The sequence below is a fragment of the Actinia tenebrosa genome, unplaced genomic scaffold, assembly GCF_029948245.1.
Source record: "Actinia tenebrosa isolate PJP-AT-01 unplaced genomic scaffold, QUT_ActTen_1.0 PGA_scaffold7__59_contigs__length_16204524, whole genome shotgun sequence".
In the NCBI taxonomy this organism is placed as follows: domain Eukaryota; kingdom Metazoa; phylum Cnidaria; class Anthozoa; order Actiniaria; family Actiniidae; genus Actinia; species Actinia tenebrosa.
In genome coordinates this window covers 16,071,077-16,096,356 of record NW_028292584.1, presented here as the reverse complement: position 1 = coordinate 16,096,356, position 25,280 = coordinate 16,071,077, and the positions used below count along the sequence as shown (strand labels likewise).

Genomic DNA, 25,280 nt, shown 5'->3' with positions numbered 1-25,280 from the left:
TGCAACCACGACTGAATTATTTGTGTTTGACCAGTGAACCGACTCACGGAAAATGGTGAATACCAAGCACAGGAAGCACATTCAAGCAGAGGAAGCCCAAGCTAGGTTTCTGTGGTGTCAAATTCTAAGAAAATATATTGCGAGCCTTAAAAACCCCAATATATAAATTCGTCAATGTTAAATAAGAAAATGCTGACCTTTGAAAAGTGATACATCCAAAAGCTAACCACATATGAAAAAACATGACATCACAGACACATAGCTTGGGCTACCTGTGGTGGTGGTCTAATACGTCACATTTCAACACAGTGGTCTTGGGTTGGATTCTAGGACTCGCCATAATACGGGAGTAAAGCTGCTATTATTATTATTATCATCATCATCATCATCATCATCATCATCATTATTATTGTTGTTGTTGTTGTTGTTGTTGTTGTTCGATATGATAGTCACTGCCTAATAAGTGCTACCCTCATAAGACAAGGACGATTTTTTATACTCACGTCTGCTCTCGATATTTGCTTTCCTGGTCATTTCATCATGCAATATATTCATTCTGTACGGAGGTTTAGCCATTCCCTGACATGCGCTGCACTTTCCTCCTAATCATGCAATTGATTGATGCCAATAAATGTTATCAATCACCATCAATATACACCTATTTCGAAAATCGTTGTCGCACCAAGAGCCTCAAGTAACAAGCCAAGGCTTCAGAGAACGTCGGTGCTTTTAATTATATAATTGATTTAATTATTCATGGTTCATGCAAGTGGCTATAGCTCCACTAATTATCATCTCAAGCAGCCTTGCTTGGAGCAATTTGTGAAGTCAAGAAATGAAAATGCACCATGAATAAACTAATTACAGCTAAATGTACCGGCGTTCTCTGCGGTCTTGGCTTGTTGCTTGAGGCTTTTGGTGCGACAACGATTTCTGAAATAGCTATAGGTGTATACATACACTCAATTGCAAAATCATTGTCGGGTTCGAAACTAAGAAAACATAGAAGCTGAGACCAAAATGGTACATGGGAAGTACGTTTATTAGATATCTATTGATACATCTCGTGGAATGTTTGTCAATTGTTGTACTGACAGAAAGCTTGGAGGATTTTAACACATATTTCATATTCAGTGTGTATCTCAAATGAATACATCATCTTTTACTCCGACGAAGGACTAGCGTCCGAAACGCCAGTAAGTTTTTTCACCTTTTCACGGTGTATAATTTACCCTTTTATCATTACTGTTTCACTAGAAACATCGAGGCACCTCACACTAGTTTTTGAGCCAGTTATCTCTTCTTTGAATAAATCAGGGGTTAATTATGTCATTTCCCAGAATGTCTTTCGGTTTCAGCTTCTGTGTTCTGTTACTTATTAACCCGACAATGATTTTACAATTGAGTGTATGCATATAAGACTAACGTAACTCCTTGGATGTATGAATAATAACTAATAATCATTTAATATCGTTCATTTGTGTTTGGGATCACCTAAGTCACTTGCATGCACTTCGAGTGATCGAACGCCGCACTCGTTCGGCAACCTGTTGTTTACCTGTTTTACATTTGTAGCACAGAAGCGAGAAAGACAAGTCGCAATATACATATGCCTTTCTTCCTATTTTGCTGGTTGTTAAATACTGATTTTGTTAAATAGGTGTAGGGGAGTGTCAAGCTAACGACAAATTAAACGTTTTTGCGATGTATATCACATGTGACAGGTGCCTGGATTCTTTCCAACGTAATTTTAATAAATTTCTAGTTCTTGATTTCGGGTAATTTTACAGATCATTTTTCTTAGTTCTTCAGTCTGACTGGGCAATTCAGGATAATCTGTAGTCATAACATGATCAGATACAGGTAATGAGGACATGCTTTCAAGCTCGACTCGATCATAGATAGACCCAAGTCCCACCGACACCACCTCGACTCCATCTCGGTGGAGTTCTTCCGAAGGTTTTCTCACATTGTCTTCCGAGGATCCTTGGGTAAGAACGACAAGAACTTTCGGAACCCCTCGGCGAGTGTTCGGAAAAGAAAATAGATTATGCCGAGCAAACTCGAGAGCCCTACCAGTCATAGAAGAGGTCCCCGGATATCTTATACTATCAAATGCTGCAGGGATCCCATCGGTTGAGTTGATATTGTTAAAAGATATTTCTAGAGAAGGCTCTGTGCCGTAAACTACAGCTCCAATACGAACTTTCCCCAAAGAGACTGGGAAAGTCATGGAGACATTTTTAACGAATTCTAGAATTTTTTGAAAGTTTCCTTGACTGAGTTCTTCAACGGTTCTGGAACCATCGATCAGAAATCCAACGTCTGCCTTTCCGCAGTTAGCATGCAATGGGGGGCTCTGGGGTGTTATCTTTTCTGGAAAAAATTTGAAGGTCACCGTTGGAAATCAGCGTCAAGGATTTGGGGGTATTATTAAAGATGGTATTCCCTCACGGTCTATTTGAATTGTCTAATCCCGCTATAGCTTTACTATCAGTCACGTGACTTTTTGGAGTTGACTTGGGGGCAAACAAGCGGTTGACTGAAGGGCAACTAGCGGATGTCAAGTCAAAACATGTTAATTAGTCCTCAAACTATTGTATTTGACTATTTCTACAACATGAAACCAGAAAACAAGAGATCAAAACAACCTCCAAGATTCTACAAGCCATTCAAACACAGCTATTACCGGAAGTGACGTCTATTGATAGCAACCTATTGATAGTCTTTATATGCTACGGATATGTTTACCTCTCCGTGGAGCAGACGTACAAATACGATGCTTTACGTCTTCAAGCAGGGCATCCGAAAACTCATATGACGTCATGATCACGTGATCATCAGCAGGTTCCGAAGCAATCGATTCAAGTTCATTGCGTACGATATTTCTTCCAACACCAACTACAAATATTTCAACTCCTCGTCTCTTGAGCTCTAGGGCTGGTCTTGTGACGTCATCGTAAGACACGCCGTCGGTGATGAGAAGAAGAATGTTTTGTTTCCCAGAAGGAATCCTTGAAAAGAGATGCTGCTGGGCAAAGCTCAATACTCGACCTAAAAAATATCGGATAGAAAATGTGAACGAAAAGAAAGAAAGGATTAAGTGTGTTTGTCCTTCACACTTTGGGTCCACATTATATACTGCCTGCCTGTTTATCTTTCTGTTTGTCTGTCTGCAGAGACTTTGACACAAGGGGGAACTGTTGTGCTGGCAAAAGAAAGGCCTTGAGGCCAATGAAATACATGTGCAAAATTTCACGAAGCGTAAATGATGATTTTAAAATAAAGACATACATCAAATCGATGATGTTCTATTACCTGTTTTGATCTCCATGTTTAGAAAGCTTGCACTATCGATAGCTTTATCCATGGTGTGCTGATCCAAGAAATGATCAAAGTGTACAACCTTCAGCTTTGGTGACCCACTGTATACCATCATGCCCACTCGGTTGCCCTCGGGAGATACTGGGAACATATGGGTCAACCTTTTGGCAAACAGGAGAAGTTTTTGTGCATTATCATCGTCTCCATAGGCTGTAGTCTTGCTGTCAAGAACCACTCCTAAATTAACGCTGCAATCTACAAAATGAAATTATAATTCATTGTGATGAGATAAAACAATACTCTGCACAAAAAGGAGTGAAAAAAAGATTGTGTTATATCATGAACTATAGGGCCTTCCAACATACGTCGTAAAATCAAAGGTGACACCTCTGGGGTCTAGGGTTCGAATCCTGGACTTGGCATCAGATGCTAGTACAGTGTCTTAGGTCTATAGCCTTTGATTCGAGGATTTGCCTCTAGTTTTGCCGGTGTTTCTCCCTCCGCATAAAAAAAAAAGACGACGCTAAGCCTGTGCAAATGAGTCTGTGGTCATAAAAAAAACATAACAGGGCGGTAAGTGTATTCCAATTTGATGTGTTTCAGGGTTTGATAAGATGGAATCGAATTGAATTTAAATATACGAAACAAACTGAACTCACCAATCGATATGTCCATTCTAAAAACTTAGTCACTATTTACCTTGGGTTTCTGGTTGGTTGTTTTCTTTGATCGCAGGGTTTTTGTTGTTTAATTGAGGCTGGCCAATATACTCTCCAGGTCCCAATTCAGAAAACTGCTGTTCACCATTTTCTTGCATCGCAGGCTCAGCTTTGTTGACATTAGCCTGACCTGGATTAAGAGTCTGAGCTGTTTGAGTCACAGTTTGTTGAGATTCTTTGATCTGTTGTCCATACTCAGATTGATCTGTCTGTCGACTTTTATCTTGCTCCATGTTTTGTCCACGTGGCGGTCCAGTCAACTGTGAAAGATTATTTGTGGCTGTGCTTCCTTCTTGTTTATTTAAGTTTACTTTACCATCATACTGCTGTGCCTCTTCCTCACCTTGAGTTGGATGTTCATGCTCAGTTTTATTTCCATTGTGTCCCTCATGCTCAGGCGAGTTCTGCTTCGTAGCATTCAGTGCTAACGGAAGAGATGAACTTTCTGTTGCGACAAGAATGTTTTCGGGAGGCGTATTCTTGCTGTTGTTAGAAGCTGGATGCTTTGCTGGGGAGTTTTGTTCTACGACCTGAGGGGTGCCCTGCTTGGCTTCTTGTTTTTCGGATGGGTTTGGCGCAGCATCTTCTTTTGGTGCTGCAACTTTTAATCCAGAGGGCCCAGCAGATAGCCCAGTGTCTACAACCTCTTGAGGTTTATTTGATTGTAGTTTCGCACTAGTTTCATCTGTCAAAGTCTGCTTTACATTACCATTTGGCTGTAATTTTAAACTTGAATCAACATTTTGGATACTTTGTTCTTGGTACTGTCTTGGTGCTGTTCCAGGAGCTGTTTCCTGACTATTTTGAGTTTTTCTTTGCTGTTTTAACAGCTTGATGTCACTAAAATTGGCGTTCGTCTTTTCGTCTTCTTTGGGAACGCCTTTTTCGTTTTTGTTCAATTCAGGAACAGGCGGTTCTTCTTTTGAGTCTGATTTTAAACCAGGTACTTTAACCCCTCCTACCTGCTGACTGGTATTCTGCGTGCTTGTCTCTTCATGACTAGTACTATGGTCTATAGGCTTACTGTTTGACGATGGTCGTTTGTTCTGGTTGTCTTTAGAATTCGTCTTTAAAGTCTGTTGACTTAATGCTATAGAATTTGTCCCTTCACTGGACTCCTTCTTGGAATCTGTTTCTTGGGTCTGCTGACCGGGGCCTGACATTTGTGTTCCCTCCGAATCTGTTTCCTGCTGACCCGGGGCTAGTACGTGTGTTCCCTCCTTGGAACCTGTTTCTTGGGCCTGCTGACCCGGGGCTAATACCTGTGTCTCCTCCTTGGAAGTTGTTTCTTGGGCATGCTGACCCGGGGCATTGGAATCCGTTTCTTGACCTTGCTGACCGGTGACTGACATTTGTGTTCCCTCCTTCGAATCTGTTTCTTGGGCCTGCTGACCCGGGGCTAATGTATGCGTTCCGTGTTTAAGTTTTTCAGGTTTTGTATCTATTTGAGGCGTTTGTTGATTGGATGCTGAGACGTGTTGCTCCTGACTTGCTTCCTTGGTTTTTGATTCTGATTCAGGAGCAGATTGTTGTTTGGGCGATTTCTGTTTATCCTGGTTTACTGGCCTCAGAGTCAGACCAAGTTGATCTACTTTCAAATGGCTTACTTCAGATTGTGTGGCAGAAGGGTTCAGTTTAGAGTCATCAGGAGTGTGAGTTACTTCAGATGGCGCCTTTTCTTGCTGTTCAGGTGTCGTGTTGCTTTGTTTATGGCTTGGTTTGTTGACTGAATCCATTCCTGACTCAGGCTGCGTTGGTTGCTGATGCATCGAATCTTTATTTGGGACTTTCTTTGCTTCACAAGAACACTTATCAGATCGATCTGCGAGGTTACCTTTGATATCTAAACATAAAATAAAAAAGGGTTCAAATTATGATAAAGAAATGTATAAATGTACCCTTCTTACAGATGTTATTAATGTGCTGGCGGAACAAGACAGGTGCTAATCTAATACAACACCAAGATTACAAACAGAATCGGAAACTTGAATAGTAGAGTTAAGAACATCCATCATTTTCATCATCATCATCATCATCATCGCTATCATCTTCATCATCAACATGACCACGACAACGACCATCACCATTACCATCACCACCACCACAACCGCCACCACTACCATCACCAACAACATCATTCATCACCTTCACCGTCATTTACGTCATCACTATCATGAACTTCATTATGAATTGTAATGAGCTGTAATAATAAAAAGCATGTCTGACTCAATATTACCTGAACAGACCCCTTTCACGATATCATCCAGCAGATCAGGTAGAGTGTCGAGGAACGCTGTAAACACGTGACTAGATTTCGGCTCCGATGAAATATCGATCAACTCTTTCACGTTTGCTAATTTACCCAAACCAACAGCTGTTACCTGACAACAACAAAACACTGGTATATGAAACACTTATGCTATGTAATCAGTAACACTGAATTTGTTCCCCATAACACTGGTTCCCGTACAAGCCTCGACATGCCTCGATCAACTTTTAAGTGGTTTCCTACAGTAAATGTTATCGTATGAGTGGGAAACGTATGGTACTGACTTACAGAACGTACACGGTACGACATGCCGCAACACTGAAATGGTTTCCCATTGCATTCCAATTATTCATATCACGACCCGTAGTTACGGCTACAGTACAACAACGAATTTGACGTATTTTCCCCCACTCATACGAAACCTACTTTTTCAAACCAGACGAACATTCAGTCATAAAAATGAAACGGTTGTCATGGTTACCTTGACTCCAGTGTTCCTCAGTTCAGCAGCAGCTTGATTTGAGTCATCAGCAGAGCTACCGCTTGTCAAAAGGACCAACGCATGCTCAGCGTCTTTCCTGCTGTACATTTTAAAGATGCCATCCTTGACTTTGACTAAAGCGTTTCCTGTTCGTGGATCCCCTCCCATGTAGCTAACTGCATCAATGCTGTCATCTATTTCATGGACGTTCTTGATTGGACTGAATGCAAAAGCAGTTGCTGCGTCGTCTCCATAGGCAACCAAACTTATCTGAAGAGAAAGTGATATGATTATGCCCGACTATTTTTACTCATAAACGATGCTACAACGGCGTTAATTTAAAATAAATAAAAGGCCGGCTAGCGCAAGACATTAGAATCGATTCCCGACCGAGCCACAAGATGCGAGTTAAATTTGTTCTTTTGCCACGAAGGATTTTCCCCAGGTTGTCTGGTTTTCCTCTCCCTCCATAAAAATCAACATGTGAGTTGAGTTTGTTTGATGTGTTGTTCTCTTCCTTGCCACGATGGTTTTTCTCCGGGCTCTCTGGTTTTCCTCCGTAAAATCAACATGTGAGTTGAGTTTGTTTGATGTGTTGTTCTCTCCCTTGCCACGGGGGCTTTTCTTCAGGTTCTCTGGTTTTCCTCTCACAGTAAAAATCAACATGTGAGTTGAGCATTGCGTGTTGTAAATAGTGAATGCAGTGGTAGTGCGTGTGAAGGGAACCTCCCCTTACGGGAAGTGAAGGTGATACTTTTCAACACTTCTCGAGTGTTCTGAATTTGCCATTCCCAAAGTGCTTTATAACAAGCAGTGCAAGTTTTATTTTAAAAAATTCCAAACCACCACAAATGTTATTTTGGGTACGAATAACATAAATTGGAAAGTGCGCTGGCATGCTATGTGCTCTCATATACCACGCAGCCTCCAACCAATCACAGAGCGATACAACATAATTATTTTATAATATGATTCAAAACAGAATGAACTGACCTGTGTGCCACGAGGGTCAAATCCTCGAGCCAGGGCTTTGACGAAGTCCAAGACATGCGCAAAGTACACCTGAGGGATGTCCGATGAACCATCAACTAGGAACCCTATGTCAGCCTTTGCACTACACACTGTACATTGAAACAAAATGATAATAATTGATTATTGAACAATTATTCGCTTAAGGCGAAGTGATTATCTGTGGAATATTTAAGGAGCCGCAGGTCTTCGAGAATAATTTTAGACTTGCATATCAGAGAAAAGACGAAATTAGGATTAAAAAAATGTTTTAATTTTGCTTCCCGCTCGAGCAGTGATTATCGTCACAGAATCACTGGTGACTTGCCCAATCACAGTGCGGGAAACTCTATATTTAAGTTTAAAATTATACTGTATTATATATAACTAGTATTGATCGAGTCACAATATAAACAAAAAATATTAAACATATTCCTGCGATACCTTTCTTTGGACAGAAGCAATCATCTGGTTGTTGTTCATCGTTTTGTTGTTCAGCAGGGTTGATAGTCGTACTGAAAGGATTGACTTCACCCATCACTACTGGACCAAGAGGAGTATTGAGTTGTACTGCACTACTGGGCACCACAGGACCACCTACAGCAACAAAAAAGGTTCCTCAACTATCGCCTCGAGTACCATGAACAACCAAAAACTCTCATTCTAACCAAAAGTTATATATATATATTTCTGAGGTAATCTTTTTTTTTGGGTGATCTAGGATCTTTTACCTACATTCCTAATTTCATACATTTGCTTTTTCGTATCCAGTTTTGTGTACTCTTTGGGACTCGATACTGGCCATGTTGATTGACTTGAACAAAAAATTGGCCTTGGTTTCTTTCGGTATATCAACCAACATGGCGGCAATGTCTTTTTTCTTGTGCATGTGACGTCATAGCCGCCATGTTGGTTAAATTGAACAAAAGATTTGGTCTCGGTTCCTTTTGTTATATCAACCAACATGGCGGTCATGTCTTTTTTTCTTGGGCATGTGACGTCATAGTCGCCATGTTGGATGACTTGAACAAAATTGGTCTCGGTTTCTCATGTTCTATACATACCATTGTAGGTATCCTCCACAATGCTTGGATCGATGCCTGGTGGAATATGTTGTTCATTAATTCGCCCATGTGGTTTAATGTTCCCTGATTGGTCCATTGGAGGCACGAGGTTACCGTGAGGGGAGGCTTGGTCTTCTGGTTCGTTGAGTTGTTGAAATGGCACTGACGTCTGCGCATGCGCGTTTAACCTAGACTCTTGGCTCTGCTCTACACGTCCCTCAGGTGATTCTTTCGTCACGAAAAGGGGTTTATCAACCCCAGATATACTTGCTTTTTCTGTTTTTCGTGAGTACCCTTCTCCCCCATTCTTTCCAGACTGACTTGTTTCTTCCCTGCTCATGTTTTCATCCCCTTGTGGTGAATCTTTATGGCTGTCAGTTTTAACCTTGGTTGGCGAATCGATGGATAATTTTTCCTTCTGTTTCGATTTTTCTGTTTTTAAAGGAATAATCGTTGGTCGATAGGTAGCGGCTGCAGGTACAGCGGTGTTGCGCGGTGTGGTAGACAGAGTTGGTTCAGCGGTGTTCCCGGATTCAGCTTCGTCGACAAGCATAGCTTTATTCAAGGGAAGGCGAATTGAAATTATTGAAATTAGAATCATATATTACTATAAAGCACTCCATCATTACACAAAAATGTCAGGGGGCTAGATTGCTATTAGGACGTAAGTTCTGTTTAGTTCCACTGTCACACTCCGTATCTTCTCTCTCTCTCTCTCTTTTTTTCCTGAATTTTTTGTATTTGTCATGGTATTATTATTATTTCTGTAATCTTGTGAAGAATTCATTAAACTAAACTAAACTAAACTAAACTAAACATACACAATTAATCTTTTTCATAAAAAGAAAACGTAATCACAACAACTTAAGAGCGACTGTCTGTAAGGATCGACCAAAATCGAATTTTCATGGCACAAGTCAAAAAATCGATTTCGCTCATATTTGTTTTTTAGATAGCCTTTAGTGTAAAATAAATCGAGGTGTTGTTAGTTTTGAAAAAAAAATTTTTTTTCCCACGAAATTTACGAAAATAGATTTCGCCCAAATGCAGGGGGGAAATGACCGACGAGGTAAAGGAATTTAGTACAAAAATAGGCGCATCCTACAGCTAAACTACTTAACAATTTTTTCGGTTGGTACTTCTTACCGAAGGAATAGGTATTCCTCTTGCTTTTCGTTGTATTTATTCTAGAATATTTGGCGATTTAAGATTCGAAATAATTTTTCTACCGTGTACACTTTTTCCAAAGTTTAAAAATGCAAATTAAGGCCTTAAAATACTGCTTATAAAAACTATGTGCGGAGATACCAAATTATTCAAAACCTACACCCAGAGGATTATCTAATGTATTTCTATCAGATTCAAAAGAAAAATCTCTGGGCAAATCATTTTTAGCTTTCCGTTGAGGTCTTTTTACGATCTTTATTTCGCGATATTTCAACCGTAAACAACTTGTTGCGTTACCTCCACCGACGTGACTATAATTTTAATTGCAATCATTCCATCGCTGAATTTTGCTAAAACTAGGGGATCAAACCAAGAAAAAGACATCATAGTAATATTCAACACATTTCAATTGCGATATATTGACAAATTTTATCACATACTTTCTTAACTCATTCTATTGCGTGACATAAAGCATGCTTTGTCGGTAAAAAGTATGTGAACTAAACCGGTTCCAATCTCACATTTTTGCGATTGATATATGCTTTCACAAGATCTTCAGCGTGACTTTGAAACAGCTGAACTGTCCTCATTTAGATGCAGAACATTTCCAAACATTCAACATATATTAACATCATAAAAATGGTGCGTGTTGCCAACCAGCAAAATTCGCTCGCGTAAATAACTTAAATTAGGCTGCGTTCATAATGTATGAAAGGGGGGGAGGGGGAGGGGGGGGGGGGGGGGCAGGTGAAATTGAGGGGGGATCGGGAAAATTTTGGTAGGAAAAAGGAGTAGGGGATGCACAATTTTTGAAAGAAGCTACAAGCCTTGCTTAGGGGGAACCGTATTTTTTTGCATAACTTTAAGGGGGATGTTGAGAATTATTCTGGACATTTCAATCTTCTACCTGCCATCCCCCCCCCCCCCCCCCTCTGCCATACATTATGAACGCAGCCTTATATAACAAAAACAACAAAACATATAAAAATCAATACTTTTACAATATTGCATAAAGATGATTGGGATTAGTAACGCATTTTATCGAAATAATTATATGAACATTTATATATACAGAATATATATGTACGTATGACGTGTATGTGTGGAATATGTGAATATAGAATATTATGCGCATACATAAACATACGTATATACTCGTAGAGTGCACGCACTAAAACCCTGAACATTAAATAGTACTAATTAGTACTATTTCATACAGAATCCTTTGTTTTCTATTGCTTAATTATCACTATTTAGTGCTAAAAATTAGTATTTGTTTCACGGATTTAGTGTGAGCACTCTAACTTATTTGGAACTAAGTTGATGTGCAACTATGTACAAAACGCCAAATAAAATATGTTTGTCTGTCTATAAAAAGTTTATACACTTATTTCAAAAAAGTTAGTCACCTGAAAAGCTATAAAGCTGAGGCCGACAAGGATTATGGGTAGATTCATTTTACACGTTCAACCGCTTGATAACTGTTCATTGACTTGCGAATCTTTTACGGGTTATAGTCTCACCTCTTCTGAGCATCATCGAGCTGCAGTTTGTATTAAAAAAGCATTGTATATATATGCTTCCTTGATATGAAAAGTTTCCCATGATGCTCATATCAGTGATCCCAGCTTTCTAGGTTTTTGGTGACTAACTTTATTGAAATAAGTATATACATTTATCTCTGAAACGATAATTAATATAGATCTTAGACTTGCTCCAGTACTTCTCGGTCGAAGTTACCGGGAAGTACTCCAGCGAGAGAGATGGATGCCTGGGTTGGTGTGAAAGATTACTTTAATTATTCAACACGATGACACAACAAGGAAAAATATTCAAAAAAATAATCAATGTCAAACCCTCCTTTGGGGTATTGGTATTTGTTATTGAATATAGGATACTTTTATCAAGTTAGCGTTATTTACCAAATGTCAAAAGTAGTACGTAGGAGGACTAACTACCACAATGTGCGTATTTTCGTCAGAATGCAATTTTCATATATCTTCTTCACTAGGAGCCGAGAAGCAATAGCGCAGCGCAACCGTGACGTCATAAAAACGAAGACAAAGGCGAAATTCGGACAAACAAACTTACAAGTTTACTTTCAGCAGAAAATTTTCACAGCCGATCGCAGTTGATCTTAGTTTACATGGGTTATTATTGTTATTTTAAGTAAGAATAATAAAATCGGTTCGTATAATCCTTGTAGCGGTTAAACAGAATGCAATGTTTGTCCGAATCTTTAAGCTATTTTTAGGATCAGTGCGCTGCGCTATTTCATCTATACCAGCTTTATCTCAAGAGCAGGAACAGGACTTGCCTATTTGTTCAAGCTTATCTGATATAGCTTCTTGCGTTTGACGGGTAACGAATCGACTGACTTATTTCTGTCTCTTCGATCATAGCTACACGGACCTCCAACTATAGAACTATTAAAACGAACAAACCACTTCATGTTTATACAGTGCTTGCTGAACTTTCCCATGGAAAGATGGCACGTGATTTTAATCATTGCGGCAGTCAACTCAATGTTAGTTTCATGCATTATCAAAACAATGTTTATTGAAGGAAATTGCTATTATTAAATGCTACTGGATTAGTAAAACCATATTTTGAAAATCCAATGAAAGAGCTGCTAAATAAAATAAAGTTAGTTCACTGATATATTTAGTTTGAAAGTTATTGTTCGATTTTCATCTGCGTGTTCATTTTACTGACAAAGCATGCTTTGTGTCACGCAATAGAATGAGTTAAGAAAGTATGTGATAAAATTTGTTAATATTTCGCAATTGAAATGTGTTGGATATTACTATGATGTCTTTTTCTTGGTTTGATCCCTAGTTTTAGCAAAATTCAGCGATGGAATGATTGCAATTAAAATTATAGTCACGTCGGTGGAGGTAACGCAACAAGTTGTTTACGGTTGAAATATCGCGAAATAAAGATCGTAAAAAGACCTCAACGGAAAGCTAAAAATGATTTGCCCAGAGATTTTTCTTTTGAATCTGATAGAAATACATTAGATAATCCTCTGGGTGTAGGTTTTGAATAATTTGGTATCTCCGCACATAGTTTTTATAAGCAGTATTTTAAGGCCTTAATTTGCATTTTTAAACTTTGGAAAAAGTGTACACGGTAGAAAAATTATTTCGAATCTTAAATCGCCAAATATTCTAGAATAAATACAACGAAAAGCAAGAGGAATACCTATTCCTTCGGTAAGAAGTACCAACCGAAAAAATTGTTAAGTAGTTTAGCTGTAGGATGCGCTTATTTTTGTACTAAATTCCTTTACCTCGTCGGTCATTTCCCCCCTGCATTTTGGCAAAATCTATTTTCGTAAATTTCGTGGGAAAAAATTTTTTTTTTCAAAACTAACAACACCTCGATTTATTTTACACTAAAGGCTATCTAAAAACCAAATATGAGCGAAATCGATTTTTTGACTTGTGCCGATGTTTGGTCGACTCTTACAGAAAGTCGCTCTTAATAGGAAATTTTAAATGATATTAAATGTCTTTTTAAACATTTTAAATAGTTATAAGTGATGCTACAAATTTCTTGAGTGTCAAATGTGTAAGTCTATTCAGGTATAGTTTGGATGCAGCTGGTTTTTTTATCGTGTCTTATATTGAGTTGTTTATGCCCAAGCTAGACCAGAATGCATCATGTAGGTGAAGTGGGATCTTCAATAGAACGTTTTCTCAAGGTTGCGTGCGCATCCAAATTTAAGGAACTTGACGGGCCACTATACCAGAACACGAGTATTATCATGCATGGATATGGCATTTTTTTCGATAAGAATTCGACATAAAATCGATTATTCTCCTCTTTAAATATAAAACTGGCTTCTCAATTAATTTTCCTGAATTTGCGTTTTTCAGTTTTGTGGCCCGTCAAGTTGGATGCTCACGCAACCTTGAGAAAACGATCTATATATATTTTTTAGAAGGTTTTGTTGCTATGCCATTCAAACTTTCTACATTCAAATGCTCTTTTCGAAGGTGTAGGTGGTTTTAATGAAAGAAGATCTAATTATCATCTAATCAAGGTAACTAGATCGTCTTGTTAGTTAATATAAACGGCCGCGCAACGGACTTTACTAAAACAGGGAAATGGGAATAGGGAAAGGAGACTGGGACGAGCGATCAGCGGTATTACCCTTAAAAAGTGTCATGCCGCTTTCCCCGCTTAACCCAGAAACTTTAAAGTTCAAAAACCATGTAATAACATTTCTTTTGCTTTCACTTACTCGGACATTCCTTGTCTTTACATATCTCGCCTTCAACACTCGGTCCTAGTTCAGAGCAATCCTTTCCACCGTTAGACGGAGTGGGATTGGTACAGGTGCGCATGCGCCTCCTGACTCCATGTCCGCAGGTTTTGCTGCATGTGGTCCATGCGGACCAATCTGTGAAGGCGCCGTCCGTCGAAAGATCTTTAAACCTGATAATGAAAGAGATGGCAGCTATTAACACCTTAAACTGACAACATCGTGGGTTCCTTTTTTGTATCGTAAAATCAAACATCACCACCAAACAACATTCATTTTAGAACAGTTCAGAAAAAAAAGTAACCACTGGGTTCTCAGGTTCGGTTTGTCAGTGGACTCGACATCTCATGCTTGTGAGTGGAGTTTGTTGGACTTCTTCCTCGGATTTTAGGGCTTTTACTCTGCCGTCTAAGATTATCCTTCCTCCGCAAAAACCTTACCAGCCAAATTCCAATGCTATCTGTGAGTTAGCTGTGCCCTGACTTAGATCAGTCCAGAGGTTCTTTCAGGGTTTGATCTGTGAGTTAGTCGTACCAACCCAGAGGTTTGTTTCAGGGTTTGGTCTGTGAACTAACCACGCCTTGAATTAGATCGGCCCAGAGATCGTTTCATGGTTCAATGAAATTTGAAGCTTTAAAAAGTGTATATAAGATGTTCAACAATTGCTCCTACTCACTTATAAGCTTGTAGACTCCAAGGTCCTCCTTTGCCGTCACCTTTCAGAAGAAAAATAAATAATGGCAGCTTATGATGCAACTTAGCGAATGGAAACAGTCAAATGATTTTGCGCGTACATGCCAGCATTCCTTGGGTAATGGCGCTAATAGCTTAATGACGGTGCGTGCTCAACATACATACCCTTACATTCAACCGCCTTTCCATATTTGTTCAGGCTTTTCTCTTCCTCAGCCCCAAAACACTGTCCACCATTTTCTATACCAAATATTTTGAGCTGTTTGTCAGCTGCTGCGCGTGCGCACTTCAGTAAGGCGTACTTCCTTGCCTTGTAGTTAGGTTCCATTAGTAACTGGTGCTCGCCTTCAAGGGCAGGAATGACTCGGTTCCAAGCATCCCGATAGCAACCAATACTTTGAAATTCTGTGAAACATCACCAATCACGGATGAAACGACTTTCATAAATGGCTGCTGATAATTTAGATAAAAGCTTAAAGAATTGATGTTTTTGGAGTGAAACCCCTTTTAAATAATAAAGCTTTTTTTCATTTAGATAATGTGTGCGAGTTTCTAATAAAGAATGCGTAAATAATAATAAAAATAATAAAAAGTAAAGTAAAAAGTAACAGCCAACGAATCAACCAATTCCAGTAAACATTTTTTATAAGTAAGCTTTATTTACAGTAAACATACACTAGCAAAATAAAAACAGACCTGTAGCAATAAAGCAATGAATCAATCTTAAAATCTTCAACAATTTTAGCCACAATATATATATATATATATATATACCTAACCAAAACATTTCTGCAACTTTACATCTTTTGGTTCCATATTGTTTCGTCTCTCGAAAACAAAAGACATATATATATCTGAAGTAACAGAATTGTTGTGGTTAGGTATATATATGTATATATAGCCATATGCAAAAACTGTGACCCTATATTGTACATTTATAAATAAATATAAGTGTATACTTACTGTTTCCATCGATTTCCAGGTCTCCCGTTACTTCTTCTCTTTTGGTCTTTGTGCTTTGACTTTTGTGTGAAACTACTAGCCATGGACAAAATATAAAACAAATAAAAAATATTAAACAAATGCGGGAAACCACCTTTTAAATATCACTAATTTTTAGCTCAGAATTATCAGTTATGCGCGATAATTATGATTTATTGTTTCATCATGTCCAGATTCAGTGTAAAGTAGAAATAAATATTATTATTATTGTTTGCATTCACCTATTTCAATAAACGTTGTCCTGACCAAAAGCGATAGGCGATAGGTCATTCCGAGACGAAAATGGTTTCGTTGAATACAAAGAACATTGAGTCAGTCTCAATACTAAGGTCCATGTTCTTGACGAGAATAAGAAGCAGAAACACAAGTCATTCCAGCTATTCTTGGATCCTGGAATAACGAACCTCGCCTATAACCTATAGCCTATCGCCTTTGACGATGACATCGTTCATTGAAATAGGTGTATACAAACGTCTGTATGGCGCAACATCAAATTCACACTTTATAGTTATCATGCAATATCCTGCCCCCGCCAAATTGTCTTAGAACTAGGTATTTTTGGTTAATATAACGAACAGTAATAAACATGGACTACAACCTCAACAGTTAATTTGCAAACAGAGAAATAAAATAGTTTATAATACATAATAGTTCCTGAGCATTATTAGAACTCAATGCTCTTACATAAGTGTCCTAAAGTCAAAAGCAATAAAAACAATTTACAATATCATTGAGATAGATACCAATGAGATAGATAGATACCAAGAAAAAATCAGGATGCGAACAAATAAAAGGAAAAAATCAGGATGCGAACAAATAAGTTTTAAGCGCTGATTTAAACGAGCATATCGTACTAGCAGTCCTAACGTTGTATGGTAGCGAGTTCCATAACCTAGCAACAGCTACGGAAAAAAATCGGTCTCCATATGTCTTAGAACTAGATTTAGGAACAACTAATAAATTAGAGTTAGATGATCTTAGATTTCTTGCTGGTTGATATTTAACTACTAAATCAGAAATGTAACTAGGAGCCTGTCATTATTATAAATCATATTATATAAAATATAATGCCCCAAAAGATCTTACCTTTATTTTTCTCGGTCCATTTTTTGATGTGCCGTCCATCAAGTGTTTCAATCAAGACATAAATAAAAACGACACATAAGTAACCTTTATACCAAAGCATTTTTTTTTTTCAACGTCTACTTTTTGCTCTTCAGCTAATCTTTAAAGTTTTTAAGCCTTTGGGTTTTTGAATGAATGTAAAGTGTAATTTCAAATGTCTTGTCACTTAAATTTGACGTTTTACATGTAAGAGTATCATAATTTCAAAGTCATTTTGTCGATATTATTTTTACAGTCAAAACAGAGAACCTACGTCGCTTTTTCTCTCGTTAAACCAACAAAGATCACAGATATAGTGATGTAATTTAAAGCAAGGAGCAAATGATCCTTGAAGCGAATAAACTTGGCACAGAACAGGTAGGTTTGCCACTCTTGAAGAAACCAAACCTGTATTTAGAGCTCCTTGCGAGATTATAAGAACTTTATATTCAATTTATGAAACTAAAATAAAAATACTATACTAAAACAACATATAAAGTCACTTAAACAAGTTTGTCACTCAGTTTTAATGTTTTGGTCTCGGAATAATAAATTTAGAGGTCACTTTTTCAATTTATTGAATTATTGATGCGTTTGAAGAGAACTGGTAAATCAAGACCCGTGTAGCTCTCAGGCAAGTGATCGTAAGTGATCGCTTAATTCGTTTCTGGTTAAATTAAACTTATCATTTCGCTTTTTTTTTCTTTTTTTTTTTTTTTTTTTCAACTTGTTTCCGTCTTGTGTATTTTTTATTTTTTGCTGCTTTTGATTTTTTCTCAGCACATTTCTGAATTAAGTTAAGCCGTCAGTAAAGTAGATGAAAAATTTCAGTATCATATATATTCATCAGTGAATGACATATAAAAGTAGTTCAGAGATGTCATTTACTTAATTCAATATATATATTTATTTAGCATATACCAACTTGTGTACTTCCTAAGAACGCGCGCGCTCATTGGTTAATTGGAGGTCAATATTGTACGATATATACTACAGTTTGCATAAACTTTGACCCTTTATATATATATATACAAGAATATACAGTATATAAAAATATATATATAAAATTATGGGATATCCTCCCTGATACTTTTTTCGGAAAGCCCTAGTGATAGAAAACTAGAAAAAAATATCAGGGATGATATCCCATAATTTTTTATATACTTTTGATATACTTGTACTTAATTAAAAAACTATGCTGTGTGCACTGGTTATAAAGCAATTGGGGATTGGCAGAACACTCAATAGGTACATGCATAAGCCAGTGCTCCCGTAGTAACTAAAAACAACACTACAAAATAATTGCGATGTCATGGAATAACTCAAAAGAAGATGACAAAATAACAATAACAACAGTTCATGAAACTCTGTCGAGCTATTATGTCCCCCCTTTTTAAAAGCATCATTAATAGGGAAATTCGATAGAATATTACGTTTTTAAGTAGGTAGATGATTGTATGACTATATTGTGATGATTATTGTTATGAAAATATTGAAGTGGGAGCAATAAAAACATGATTTTCAACCTTCGTGATTTGGCCGCCATCTTTGCGCCCCTCATTAGGACACAAAGATGGCGCACCCATACATTTCAAATAAATTATAAGTATAATCGAATAGCTCGTATCTCCGTATCTAAAACTTCTTTTAGCTAGAATTTTGGCTGAGATAAGCAGTTTTAGTTGTTCTTTCGGTCTGTGTGGAAGGTTTGTTGTATATACGTATCGGGAAAATTTTCGATGAAAATTCGGTGAAGGCCAAGAATCCGTTTCCTGCTAGAAGTGTCCCTCGTGGGCGATTCTCTCCCATTTTCTCTGCCAAGAATTGCCGAGGGAGACTATGGTAGCAGGGAAAGCAAATCCCCAAAAGAAGAAGAAGAAGAAGAAATACGACAATAATATTTGCGAAAAAGTCACAATCGTGACATGACGTCGTACAACAAAATGGCATTACATAGCAATAAAGAAAATAAGGTTAAAAAACGACTTTTTTTATATTCTTTAATTATTTTTTGATGGTGTCAGTTAAGATTCAAAATAATTGTACTTCTTCCATTGTATTAAGTCGTGAGAAAGTCACAGTCGTAGTGCGTGTTTGCTTGAGTGAATGCTATCCTTGCTGTGCTCTAATGTGAACACAGATAATTTTGAAGAAACCACGCCAAAACCTCAACAGGGATGGGTACTGTGCTCGAGTACAAGGCTTGTTAATACCTGGTTCCTGAACACAGTGCTCGAGAGTGCAATCCTTGCTGGGCACTTATGCTAGCACAGCTATTTTTAAGCAATCACATCAAGATTCAGGGACGAGTACTGTGCCCGAGTACAAGTTTGGGACCTTGTATTCAGGCACCAACCACCGAGCGCTATAAGTGTGAACACTGTAAGCCGTTCCGAGGTTGAGGAAAAAACTGGGTCAATTTGGCATTGTGGTGCATTGTGGGCTGTTTTAGGGTACATATTTCCAAGATGGCATCGATTTCGTGCCCTAAAACGACCCCACAATGCACCACAATGCCAACTCGATCCATTTCTCCTTCTCAGTGTCGGAACGAGTAATATCGGTGGTCCCTGCAGTTGAAGTTCACCCGCTATCGGTGAAAGATAATTGTTCACTTCACCCACTCTGAGATAATAGTATCTTAAACGAAAATATTAAGGCTACGAGAAGTATAAACAATTGTGTGAGGCAGCGGGGGAATAATCGATCTACCAAACTCTTTACAGGCAGAGCTCTTTCATCTAAACAAACAACTAAATTGTACAATGCATACTAAAGCAAATCGTAATGAACGAAACTTTTAGAGCCGTTAAGGCCTTGTAAAAGACTATCAAAACCAACTATACTCTTCTCTTACTTTTCTAACAGATCTTTTTTTTCTTGAACACCTATTTTTCTTAAAAAACTCATTAATGATATATATTCGTCTTCATTTGCATAAACATTAACTTGGATTTTCTCTATCAAACTTGGTTCATTTCGTAAAGAATTCGGTACAATATGAGAACTTACATCATGAGTTTTTTAAGCCGTTTAATAAACACGTAGATCGTGTTTTATCGGCTACGCCTCGTGTTTTATATCCGATAGAACACTCCTGCTCGTTTTTAAAACATTACATCGCATACTTAGGCCAATCTTTATATATGAACTAAACTTTTACAGTTAAAGCGGCCAGTAAAAGAGGCCATGTAAAAAACTAACCAATCCAACTACTACTGTCACTAGCTTTCATCTTGAACGCCTATTCCACATCGCATACTAAGGGAAATCTTAATGAACTAAGCTTTTACTGTAAATGCCCTAGTTGAGGCCCTGTAAAAGACTGACGTGCCATGGGGCTCCATAAAAGACTATCCAATCCAACTCTTGCTTTACTGGCAGAGATATTTCCTCTTGAACGCATATTCTTCATCGCATACTGAGTCCAATCGTAATGGGGAAAAAAATAGGATTAAAGCCCTTGGGGCCCTTTAGAAGGCTATCTAGAAAAAGTTTGTCCATCAGCAAAGTAAATTTACCGTTGAGTTACAAGAGGTACTTCGTTTAGTTTTTTCAGGTCAGGGTTGATGACGTAAGTCGTCGTTTTTTCGTCATCAGACGGCGGGTAAGCAGATTCAAGATTCCACACTTCACAATCATCGCCACCACTAATACTCGAATCAGGCGAATCATCAGTCTTGCTTTCGTTTTTCGATCTCCCGAATGTGGAAAAATCTAAGGGTTTTTCAGCATCGCTCCAGTCTTCGTCATCAAGACCCAGAGCGCCAGTTGGCATGTTTCTGGCTCCAACGGACACTTGTCTTTCCCACTCAAGCTCATCGGGGTGTTTATTGTCCTCTAAGTCGAAGTGAACATGCGGGGAACGCGAACGCCTTCTCTTCTTCTTCTTTTGCTGTTTCCATCTTTTCTGGATATCGTAAACACCTGATATACTAAACCTTCTTCTCTCGGGGAAGTTCACACCACTTGTTTGTCCATTCTTCAAAAGCATTGTATTATTCTTGGTTTGATAGTCTGCAGGAGAGTAGCTGTCGGATCTCCTAGGTGACCTTCCATTCAATCCACGTCCTACAGCCATCAGGTTTTCTTCTCTGTTTATCGCATCCGGCGAATATCCTCTTGGGTTTATTTTCATGAATGGATTTCTTTGCACATATGTTATACTAGGAACTACATTGCGAGTCTCGGCTTGGCTGTGTTGGTCGCTAGGTGACCCATCTTCACTTTCATCGTAAGCTTTGTTTAGAAAGTCATTTTCCTCAAAGAATTCAGCTTTTGATTCTTCCAATGAATTTGATTGATTATCATCCAATGTGTTGTCTGGACTACCTTGAGAAGAGCTCTGACGTTCTGTAGTTTTATCTATCTTCGACGATCCACGGATTTCATGTGCAGAGACGGTCGGCTCTTCCACAGGAGGCAGGGACGTAAGAGCATCATTCCTTGGGTTTTCTTGCACTGGACCATCAGTCTCCTTGAAAGAAAGAAATGTAATTATTAAATTTACATTGTAAATAATTGAGACCCAAATAATTGCGATTTCTAGCGTTTTGAGCTGTGGCTCATTGAATTTCTTTATATCTTATTTACGCAATTAATTTGCCGAGAGAATCAGGAGAATCGAAGTGGGGGGAGGGGGGTGGGGGAGAGGTCCCTAGCTCCGTGGTTTGTTATTGTTGTTGTTATTATTATTATTGTTTTTATAATTAATAAATAAATAAGCCTGTCATTTATTTCCTTAACATAAGATTCCCAATTGTTTTTGAGTCATTCCTAATTTTTGAGTTAGCAATCGTCAAAAACTATTTCCATCACAAAATGTTGTTCTTCCAGTTTTGTTAAAGAAAATCCTCTCGCATGAAAGCAACGTTCTAAAAAAAAAAAAACAACTAAAAAGTCAAAAACTTTATTTATTTATTTACTATTTTTATTTATCTCTAATTTTTATCTAATTTAGATTTTCTTTTCTTTATTTTTCTTAAAAAAATAATTCAGCTAATCTAATTAAAATTAACATAAACCCTGGCTGCAAATTTTTGGACATTTCACTTTTACCTCTTTATGTAAACGTGATTTACTATTATTTACCTCATTGGTGGAATTTCGATGATTTGACCTGTCATCTTGCACCCCATCATTGTATTTAGCTTTTCCTCTGAAAGTTTTATAAATAAATTATTACACTTTAAAAAGTTAATAAACGGGAGAAACGTGCAAATAGACTATAATCATGGCGGTTATTTTTGAATAGAAAAAAAAAAGATTAATGATACGAAGTAGCGGGAGAAATAGGAATACAGCCAGATGAAGGGGAAACGATAATCATCTCACGTCTGTTGACAGAAGTTAGAAACGTCTGCGCATGCTCTGAATTCCTATGCAAATTTAAAAATTGAAACACATAAATTTGACTTACAAACATGCTTGATAAATTGGACTTCACAATATGCCAAACGTAGTGTCCATGCTTGAAACTTAAGGCTAATTTTTTCATATTGTTTTTGTTAATACAGTATAGACCAAATTCAAAACTCGCACCGATGTGAGGCTTAAGTTGTGAACAAAGGGATCTGGCGTGACTCGAAGATTACTTCGAGTCACGCCAGATTCCTTTGGTCACAACTTAAGCCTCACATCGGTGCGAGTTTTGAATTTGGTCTATCTTGGTCTGACAAAATATACTTTCGATTTCTTTTTTTTTTTTTTTTTTTATACTTGGAGAAAACTAACATTTATTTTCTCACTCAAACTCTTCAAAATTCTTAGAAAACGCCGCTAAAATGCACCAACGCGCAAACGTTTTTCTCTAGTTTCTTGACTGTTACAAACTAACAGTGCGGATGTTATATGCCGTGCAAACTGGAATGTCATTGGCTGAGCATTAATTTCTTCACTGTCGTACTGTGACCCTACTAATTCTACTACAATGTATACTTACACGTGATCGGCACGCGACTCAATGTAGGCGCCTATTCTTGGGATGTCAATGGAACTGAAAAATCATGTATGTTATTTAGCGGCCAGGAGGTCCGGATAGGGAAAAACTGTTCGTGAGGTCTTCAATTACTTATTTTTCCCCTTAAGTTATAATACCGGGGGACTTAAAAATTATGCGACATAAATTGAGTAAAATTATTTTCCAATAGAAATTTTTAGCTTAAATATAACCAGCTGAGCGGTGAATTTTTTTTTTAGTCAATCGCAGTACCGCGTTTAGCTTTTTTGCTTCAAGGCATCATTCACAAGCTAAAGTATTCAAACTTTTGGTAATTTTTTGTTTTCTTTTGACTAAAATATATTAGCATATACTAACTTGTGTACTTCCTAAGAACGCGCGTGCTCATTGGTTAATTGGAGGTGAATATTGTACGATATTCACCTCTGAATCTCGGAATATTGAGTCGGCAACAAAATGGCATCTGCCGGCAATCGTTTTGCTACAATTTCCGAGGAAATTGAAAAAATGAAAGTAAATGCCATTCCTATCAATACTAAAAGACAACGAAGTATGGCCTAAAAAATTTGCTAAAAGTTTTGCGTGAATTTGTCCTGCAAAAATGTTTCTGTTTTTTTGTTTTTATTGAATTATTGTATATAAAAATAAGTTACTCTGTACAAAAGTTGGTATATGCTAAAACAATTATTCGCCTCAGGCTCAGTGAATATGGAGAATATTTACATCGCCGTTCGAAGACTCGGGTCTCGGTAAATATTCCTCGATATTCACTTCGCCTTCGGCGAATAATTGCTAAATATACGTGGCTACGCGAAGCAGAAATATGCAAAGGAATAATGAAAACAGTTTCACTTTACTGTCTTGTCAAGCTTCAAAAATGCTTAGGGCCAGTCATTTTGTCCCCTCATGCTTTGCTCGCCGAGTTCACCGCCCAGCTGGATTGCTTTCTCATTTCCTAGATCACGTGTCATTCCCTAGAGTATCCTTTCTTTGTTTAACAATTGTGCATGAATGAATCTTATTCTCCAGAGAATGACACGTGAACCGAAATGGGAAAACATTACGCCCAAAGGGTAAAGAGGTATATTTCTTTAGTGCCTGTTATCAAATGTAAGGATAAGAGTAAATCAGAGAACTCAATGTGACGTCACCATTGGGGGGGGGGGGGGGGGGCTGTAACAATATTTCAACAGAATCAAAAATAAAGTGTTTTGTATGGGGAAGTTATATACTTACTGTCGTTCTACTCTAACACTCGAGTTTGTCAACCAAACAGATAACAAATCGAAGACTATAATTCGAGTTACATGTATCGAAAGTCAATAAAAGCTATTCCAGGAGATGAAATGATGAAAGAGAAAGAAAAAATGAAAGTATATTTACACAAATACAAAAATAAAATAAAATATACTCGAGTGTTGACGGTTAGAGTAGAACGACAGTAAATGGCTATATCTCAGCTCACATTTAAAGTTGGTGAGTAAAAGTCTTTTTTTTCTCGATTGCATAATGAACATAAATTATGATAAAACGCAAATTACGTTTTATGACGGCATTACTTTAGTACTCAATGCAGGTGCAGGGCTGCAGGACACGGGTGAAAAACGTCTACGCATGCTCTAAATCCGTATGCAAATTAGTCAAAGCAGTTGTAAATTTGACATTGAAACATGCATGATAAATTGTACTTCGTAAAATGCCAAAAATTAGAAAATGTGCTGAAATGCACGCAAGCGCAAACGCTTTTCTCTAGTGTCGGGCTGCAGTAAGGCGATAATAACAGCAATACTCGTGTGGAAACGTTTTTCACTTACTACAAATCGGTCTCTGTCCCATTCATGGGAATCCCTTGAGTATCTGGATCATGATACTTTTTCTCTCTGAAATAAAAAGAGAAAAAAGATGTAACAAAGCAACAAATACGCGTATACCCTCCCTTTATTTATTTTCAGAAACAAAACAGCTTTTTCCACAAATGCATGTTGTTTTGGCACTAACTGACAAAATAATAATAATTTCTAATAACTAATTATTACTAATTAAGTATTAATATTAATTAATAATTAATACTAATAGATAATTAATTAATATTAATATATGATTAATGCTAATTAATAATTAATGCTATTAGATAATTAATTAATATTAATATAGAACGGAGAAATTGACAAAAGCTCTTTAGAATAAGTTTCTATTGATTATTTTACAATGACTTAGAAA

General features: G+C 37.6%; 2 protein-coding genes across 2 annotated transcripts in view; both read right to left on the bottom strand.

The window, feature by feature from the left end:
• Positions 1-1,344: 1,344 nt before the first annotated feature.
• On the bottom strand, positions 1,345-17,365 carry LOC116287436 (uncharacterized). Its single transcript, XM_089040634.1, has 14 exons — positions 17,084-17,365; positions 15,959-16,033; positions 15,161-15,400; positions 14,979-15,018; positions 14,282-14,475; positions 8,866-9,420; positions 8,246-8,398; positions 7,787-7,914; positions 6,794-7,063; positions 6,280-6,424; positions 4,024-5,886; positions 3,319-3,579; positions 2,740-3,054; positions 1,345-2,394 (listed from the first exon to the last, which is right to left on the bottom strand). The coding sequence occupies exons 1-14, from the start codon at positions 17,181-17,183 to the stop codon at positions 1,751-1,753; spliced, it is 4,983 nt and encodes a 1,660-aa protein (XP_088896760.1). The 5' UTR covers positions 17,184-17,365; the 3' UTR covers positions 1,345-1,750.
• Positions 17,366-19,084: 1,719 nt separating this feature from the next.
• Positions 19,085-25,280, bottom strand: part of LOC116287419 (protocadherin Fat 4) — a 49,601-nt gene continuing 43,405 nt past the window's right edge. Inside the window, exons 60-63 of the mRNA XM_031694100.2 lie at positions 24,875-24,940; positions 23,043-23,096; positions 22,193-22,259; positions 19,085-21,578 (exon numbers count right to left, since the gene is read on the bottom strand). Of these exons, the coding sequence (XP_031549960.2) occupies positions 20,619-21,578; positions 22,193-22,259; positions 23,043-23,096; positions 24,875-24,940 (1,147 nt within the window). The 3' untranslated portion in view covers positions 19,085-20,618. The remainder of the gene's footprint in view (positions 21,579-22,192; positions 22,260-23,042; positions 23,097-24,874; positions 24,941-25,280) is intronic.